This window comes from Mycetomoellerius zeteki, unplaced genomic scaffold (assembly GCF_001594055.1).
Source record: "Mycetomoellerius zeteki isolate Tzet28-1 unplaced genomic scaffold, Tzet1.0 scaffold79, whole genome shotgun sequence".
In the NCBI taxonomy this organism is placed as follows: Eukaryota; Metazoa; Arthropoda; class Insecta; order Hymenoptera; family Formicidae; genus Mycetomoellerius; species Mycetomoellerius zeteki.
The window spans coordinates 755,820-763,879 of record NW_017257819.1 but is presented as its reverse complement, the minus strand read 5'-3'; the positions used below and the strand labels follow the sequence as shown (position 1 = coordinate 763,879).

Here is an 8,060-nt window from a genome sequence, read left to right as displayed (position 1 = left end):
GGAACCTTGCGGTCCGGATGGATGTCCTCTGACCCCACAGGTGAGAAATTATATGTACATATAGATATATGTATATAAAATAATTATATATATATAAAATTTATTGTTCTAAATAGTTTACACGCATACATACCAACATAAATAAAATTAGTCGTACATTATATATATTATATAAACATTATATATATTGCACGTTGAAATTATTAAATTAAAACAGTAAACGAACTCAAATAATTTAAAAAATTAAATAAAAATATGGCTACGAACCAAGCAAGATCTTAATGCTAAATAATTAAAAACAAACAAAGTTTACTATAACAAACGTTTCAATCCACATCGGATCATTTTCAATGTTAACAATTATTACATTTCTAACGGTCTAAAATAAATGTCATATCGTTATAATTCGTTTCGACAATGTATCATACTTTTTATCACAATGTAATGTGAAGTATTAACGAATTTGGATAATTATTATTCACACACTAAGGATGACCCAATGGTTGAAACACAAACTGTAATTTGTTATTTAATATATCATTACATATGGTTAACCATATCGGCTCACATTGACATTATTATTTTTCTCTGTGAATAAATCAAATAATAATTTATATTTAATTTTGTAACAGGAAAACGATATACTATTTTTTTATTATTTCAGGAGAATATGACACCACCGAGTTCCGCGCCACCAGTCTTTACCCCACCAGAAATTGCGCCAGAATTTTTGCTAGAAGATGAGTTTGCTCAAATAGACGGTAATTACACAACTATTTTTATATACATACTTATATGTATTATTTTCATACAATATTGCTTATATATATAAAATTAAAAGAATATATCTACTCCTATATATATTTATTGTATGTGTTTCATAGAATCGCAAGAAGGAAAGCCAATGGTGAATGGTGAGAGTGGATTCATGATAAATTTGTCTCAAGACCAAAAGGATCAATACGGTTCACAGTTCGGGGACGAGAAGCTGGATGAAACGCCAGATATATTAGGTGAGCTTCCAAATTAAATTAAAATTCTCGAAATGTGGGCTATGATAATAGTTGAAATATAGCAAGTATTCATTTTAATCTATAAAACATTATGACTTGCTGCACAGTCGTGGAAATATCAGATGAATCAGGTGACAAGGTAAATTAGTATAATGTCAAAGATCATTTATAGATATTAGATATTTTATTTAGTTTTATTTTTCTTTTTACAAAAAGCATGTAATTATATATATTTCTATCAAACGTTTAATATATTTATACTATAAATATTTCTTACGTTTTAATAATAAATTCTGCTTTTGCTATCAAAACAAAATTTTATTTTTACATGAAATATTCTGTTTTTTGTTACTCTAGCACGATATGAAATACATGATTCATACATAAAGCTACAGAGAATTACTTTATGTCAAGAATAAAACTTTATTTGATTCGTAGACGGAAAAGGATCCCAAATCTGATGAAGATCTCAAATCTGAGAGCCAAAAGGACGACTTCGGTCTTGGAGTGGCTCAGATTGTGATTACAGCCGCAACTCCGATGGAAGAGACCGAACATTCTTTCCCCGGAGTAGACGAAACTGCAGAAGGCTCGACAAAGTCTGCAGAAGCCTCCGAAGCCGAACCTGAAGTTGCTTCAAGTGCGGCTTCGGATCCGAATGAAAGCGAATGTAAAGAAGAAGAAGAGCCAATCGTTATTTTGGACGAGAAAGAGGGAGAAGAAGCTGAAGAAAAGTCTACAATTGACGAACTTCCAGCTGACTCGGCTCCGTTTCCAATCAGCAGTAGTTCTGGAAGCGAAGCAGAATCAACATCTGGTCCCAGCACCAACGAAAATTCTCAATCGAGGGGAACAGTGGTAGAAGTGACAGAAGAAGTCACAGAGGTTATGGAAGAGGAGGAAATTGCGCCAGGAAAAATGCTGATAGGAGGAAGAGCCAGCATTCCAGATGAGCTGCAGCCGGACCAACTGGAAAAATTGCAATCGCTCAAGGAATCGAACGCCTAGGGCTGACTAGGCCCCGGGGTCCACAAGGGCAGAATTATCTTGCCTGACGGCCACCCCGACAACTTCCGACACTTGCTAGACTTCTGGCGATCACCTGAGGTGCTAGGCAAAAAAGACTAACTGTAATAAACTCACACTAAGACTCTATCTGAAATTCATAAGGCTCTTATGGTGATCGAGTAGTGGTGGAAATAAAGATGAAATTGTGATTGAACTATCTTTCGAGTAATGGATGTTAATAGATCAAGTGCTAAAGACTATCTAAATTATGGCTGTAAGCATAAAAATTATTTTCGTGTGCCTAAAGCACTTACAGAATAAATTTAACTTTAAATCGCAACTACTTTAAAAATAATGTATGTTATATCTTTATTAACTAATCAGAACCATAGAAAAAAAGATTCATTTGTAAAACTACCTTATCACACTGGTTTATTAACATCATGAAAGGAAGAAGAAATGATTTAGTGGATTAATCGAAAAAAATGATTAAGTTAAATGAATAATTTAAAGGTAAGAGATACTTAAAATCAGAATAGTTATGAAGGATAGAAAAATTAATATACAAGATCACCAAGACTTTATGTAAAACTTTATATAAGGTCACCGAGATTTCTCTTTGTGTTGACTGATTACTACAAGATTAGAAATATTATAATTTGTTCTATCTTAGGACAAATTGAGCTTTAATGAGTTGATTAAACTCTTGAGTTAATGAAGCTAATGAAAGAGGTGGAAGGAGAGGTTTTCTTTCGTAGGAAATGATGTACAGTGAAACGGGATAATAGAAAGAATTGTCGATACCTGTGTACTATAAAAGACGTACATTTCAAAGGAATTACACTGGTGTTGCATGTAAAAAGGACTATTCATTCAATATTCCTCGTCTTTCATGTGTGTTCATTTTATCCTTTTATCCAACATATTAAAAATCTATAATAAAGCGTATAAAAACTTATACGCTAAAAAACCAACTTTTTTCAACGCATACTACAAGAAAAAATTCAAATGATTTTTAATGTTATTATCGAATATATAGCTGTACTAAGGAAATAAGAATCAGAAATTGTAAATAAAATTAAGATTAATTACAATTCTAAACAATTAAATTGTAATGACGCTATAAATTAGAATAATGTTGCATGAAAGATTTTATTTTCTTTTATAAATGTTTCGAAATCTCAATATTATTTATAGAATATAGTTTTCATTATATGTATATTCAATAAAATTAAATGTATGAAATTTTTATTTTGTTAAAGATACATATATTATAAAATCATCGAACAATGAATTTAGAAGCCTATTCTATAATTCTTATACCTGTTTTACAATAGGGTAGCGAGTTGTAAGCCATAAGAAATTGGTCAATCACAGTTGAATAAAAAAAAATAATCGACTATGATTGATTAATTTCTTACGGCTTACGGTCCTTTGTGTCCCTATTGTAGAACAGGCTTTAACGACTGCAACGATATCGTTACATTGTCATTGCGCAGGTTTTGTATAGTAAAAAAAAACTGCGTAACGATTTAAGGGTGCGTCCAGATTATCGAGCTGAAACTCAAACCGAACCTCGAACCGCGAACATTTGGGTAAATATTTGTTATGCGGCTCAGGAAAAAACAATGAAAGTTAGCCGAAATAAAGATAGTCTGGACATCCTAACGATATCGTTAGAGTCGTTAAAGAGTTATTATTTCAGTTCATGATTGCGTTTCAAGTCGATAAACCGAAACGGCATGGTCAGAACTGATAAATGTATTTATGTATTCACATATGAATATTACTGAGCACCAAGGTTCGCTTTGACCTAAAAATAACATTCTTCTCTTTTATTTGTGTTTAAACATTTTTGGTTTATTTTACTTTTTAATATTATGTATAATTATACATATCATTAAAATACAAAAAATTTTACATGCTAAAAAAAGGAGACCATTTATGAAAAAATTTCTGAAGGTCTCAAGAATGAAATAAAAGTTTATAGAAAAGTTTAAAATTTTATTGTATGTGTATATATATATATATATATGATTTTTATCGAATTTGATCTTTTTGTGTGTATGTGGGTGTGTGTGTGTGTGTGTGTGTGTGTGTGTACACAAAAAGAGACAAAGAAATTCGAGAAAAATCTTCAGTACTATAATTTTATCAAAATGAAAAAAATTAATAGTCCTTTAAGCTTGCATTCGCAAAGCACCATCCAATCTAATTGTTTCACCATTTAGTAATGGGTTTTCAACGATCTGCTGTACCAACATGGCAAACTCATCAGGATTTCCCAATCTTTGAGGAAACGGTATACTTTTTGCCAAAAAGATTCGTACCTTTTCTGGCAGCGCTTTTAATAATGGAGTATCGAAAAGTCCTGGAGCAATTGTTACGACACGAATTCCATCCTTGGAAAGATCACGAGCGATAGGTAAAGTCATCCCTATATAATAATAAATTATAAAAAAATATAAATTGTAGAAAATAAAGAAGAAAAGAATAAAATTCATAACTTATTGTCAGAATAAAATAAATGGAAGTGTAATAATAAACATAACGGGATTAAAAAGATTTATAAAGTGTTTCGGAATTATAAGTAAAAACTTTAGCGTTTTTTACTGGCAGAGCTGGTGCGCATTCAATGCGCTTTAAAACCGTTGTTCACAAATCGAAGGTGTACATTTAATAAAAATATAGAAACGAATTAAACCGCGAAATCCTCAATATTTTTTATTGTAGTATTTAATAAAATATTGGATATTTTATTAATTGAGATATCTCACTTTTACGTTCAGATTGGGTTAATGTACAACAGCTTAAATGTGCACTGAATGCGCACCAATTCTGCCAATGAAAAACGCTATTAGTTGGTCAAAACTCAAAACAAAAGAATGGACTATGAATACCGTCCTAAGACTACAAAATCTTTGTCTTGAAATAAGAAGGGATTATGAATGCTGTCCTAGTATTCATAGTCTACTAAGCAAGAAACGTTGCAGCAATGTTACTGAAATGTTTTGTAACGTTTTTTGGGTCCATTCTTATTTCAAGACTGTCTTAAGTAATGTTTTAAAATGCTAATATGCAACCCTTTGATTGGCTTATGATATCTTAAGACTGTACTTAAGACAGTCTCAAATATAAGAATCGACTATGAATTATACCGGCCTTAGTCCGTTCATAGTTCTGTTCTTATTTTAAGACCGTCTCAAGGAGTACCTTAAAATGCTAATATGGTTCTTTGACTCATTCATGACATTTTAAGACTGTACTTAAGACAGTCATAAATATAAGACTCAATTTTGAATATTGCCCTTGATGAGGAGCTGCAAGTTTATCATTTTTTAAATATTCAGCTTCTTATTTTGCAAGTTGCATTCATTGTATAATTATATGTATTGTGGAACAATGACTAATTCTGAAACACTCTTTATAGTATTTAAATAATAAATTATAAAAGAGTAAAATGAAAATATATATACCTACGACTGCTCCTTTTGAAGCAGAATAAGCAGCCTGTCCTACTTGACCATCAAAAGCGGCGATACTTGCAGTATTAACAATTACACCTCTTTGACCATCTTGATTAGGAGAATTTTCTATCATTAAACCAACAGAGAGGCGAATAACGTTGAAAGTACCAATGGTATTGACTTCGATAACTTTAGCGAAGTCCTCCAGTTTGTGAGGAAGTTTTTTATTACTATTATATGTCTTAAAGGCTACGGCGATACCAGCAGCGTTGACGAGAACGTCAAGCTTACCAAATTTTTGTTTCGTAAGATCAAGAGCAGCTTGGATATCAGACTCCGAAGTTACCTTGAAGAAAGTTAAGATCAGGAGACACGGTAGTGTATTTTAATATTTAACAGAGAGATAATAAGAGATAAGAATATATGATATATAAATAAAAAGAATAATAACAAATTACAATTTTTTAATTTGGATAATTATAGGAGCTTTCCAACAAGCGACACTGTGCGACACAGCGATCACCTCATTCTTGTTTAACATTGACGAACAAGGATGCAACGATTCACTGTGTCACACTGTGTCACTCTGTATCTTTTGTTGGGAAGCTCCTTATAATTTGGATAATATAATTTTACGTTTTAAATCAAGAGACATAGTAGTGTCTCGCGCCAATATATGCGTCCATACTGGGCGCAGATATAACTTTACTTGAATTGTCAAGTTGACCGGAAACACTATGGTCATATCTAAAAAACAACTAGGCGGACGAAATTTTTAATAGGCTCAATCGATAGCTTGGGGTCCTATTATGTATAGATATTATACTGCTAGAGATCCAAATTTCTTTCTGATAAATAATCTAATAAAGAACACATTTAAAGATCGTAAAATATATTCTATTCCATATATTAATATATGGAATAGAAAATAATTATATTTGACAAGAGATTGTACAACTACATATTATAATAATTATATTTAAACATTATACATACATCCATAGGTGCGAACACCGCATTGGCTTCTCCTAATTCGTCGGCTACAGTTTTACCTTTTGAAGCAGGCAAATCGCCAACAATTACCTTAGCACCTTGCTTGATAAACCTTTCCACGGTGCCACGTCCTAGCCCAGAAGCACCACCAGTCACCAAAGCTACAGTGCCCTGTAATAAATAAAAAGAAATATTTATCAATTTTTATTACAAATAAATCTCATCAATTTTAATATATAATTGTAATTGTCAACTTTTAAAGCGATTAATTATTTCCAAATCTGGCATCTCAGATAAAAAATATATCGGAGAAATTATTCTCTTTAAACAAATAAAAATATTGGTGTAAAAAGGAAATGCCAATGTGAGCCGACACCAGTTCGTGTGTAATTCAAAAAATATATATATATATACACACACACAGGGTGTTTTAGACCACCCGTACACCCTTTTTATCTCAGCAGGATGAGATTCAATTGAAAATATGTTCAGACCAAAGTTGTGGGGTTCCAAAAGATGTATTTATTGATCATATCAGTTTGACCTTGGGTGGTTTTGCCAAGGCTAGATCAAGGTCACATCGATTTTTTTAAATGGAACATCCTACTTTTTATTCTAGAATCTAATAGCCGATGTCAACAGCTTTTTAAAACCCTATAATAAAGTATCTTTTAATTAAGTAAATCTCGAGTTATGAAGATTAAAAGTTACAGTACCGCCGGCATTAGTATGTACCGCGTGGAGGTTGTCCGGTCGGATTTGCACCTTATGTGTGATTACACACACACACACACACACACACGTCCACATACATACATGTGACCCCAGAGATACAAAATTTTTTAAATTGTTATAATAAAAATAAAAATACGAAAGAGTCATGTTTTTGAATGATGATCGTACCTTCAACATTTTCGAGCTTCAATTATTCTTCTAAAACAAATAAATGCCGATAATGGTATAAATAAATTGGATAAATAAATTTCTATTGTGTTTTCTGGAGAAAACGGAATAATTCCTGTTTTCTCCAGAAAACACAATAGAAATTTAGGGAATAATTAAATAATTCCAATCGGAATCCATTCGTTTTGTTCCATGATAGATACCCTAATCACGAAGATCACACGCACGAACTTATTGCTGGAACGACTTCCGAACACGTACTGTATCTTATACTTTAAATTGGTGCGTATAAATTTCAACGATGATGCAGAAAAAATTATCACTGTCGATTTTGGACTTCGGAACCTGAGATAATTTTTTACCGGTATACAGTGTTGCCAGTGGGGACACGTTTTTTCGCACGCGCGACTTCAACATCGTATCAAGTTCGCAAGAATACGGGTACCTTTAGAACCCGTATTCTTGTTCCAGATAAACTACTAGATTTTATAGAGAGATACATAATTATTAGGCTTATAATAAGTAAAACAAACAATGTAATTAAAATAAGATAAAGAAATTATAAATATAAGAATAATTATATGTAATTAATATATAATAGAAACATGGGGAAGGATATTAAAATAATTTGTATCATCTTTTTACATATTTTAAATAAAATATTTTTTTTATATTG

The 8,060-nt window shown here is 31.7% G+C and overlaps 2 protein-coding genes across 2 annotated transcripts in view; one reads left to right on the top strand and one right to left on the bottom strand.

Annotated features, from left to right (window-relative positions):
• The window catches only part of LOC108729787 (uncharacterized), a 24,062-nt gene extending 21,709 nt beyond the window's left edge, over positions 1-2,353 (top strand). Inside the window, 5 exon segments of the mRNA XM_018459082.1 lie at positions 1-40; positions 665-761; positions 885-1,013; positions 1,121-1,152; positions 1,452-2,353. The exon segment at positions 1-40 is cut by the window's left edge and continues 16 nt beyond it. Coding sequence (XP_018314584.1) covers positions 1-40; positions 665-761; positions 885-1,013; positions 1,121-1,152; positions 1,452-2,021 — 868 coding nt within the window. The 3' untranslated portion in view covers positions 2,022-2,353.
• Positions 2,354-4,075: 1,722 nt separating this feature from the next.
• On the bottom strand, positions 4,076-7,702 carry scu (hydroxysteroid 17-beta dehydrogenase 10). Its single transcript, XM_018459141.1, has 5 exons — positions 7,588-7,702; positions 7,385-7,414; positions 6,485-6,652; positions 5,498-5,834; positions 4,076-4,458 (listed from the first exon to the last, which is right to left on the bottom strand). Exons 2-5 carry the CDS (start codon positions 7,391-7,393, stop codon positions 4,202-4,204), a joined length of 771 nt encoding a protein of 256 aa, XP_018314643.1. The 5' UTR covers positions 7,394-7,414; positions 7,588-7,702; the 3' UTR covers positions 4,076-4,201.
• Positions 7,703-8,060: the final 358 nt, after the last annotated feature.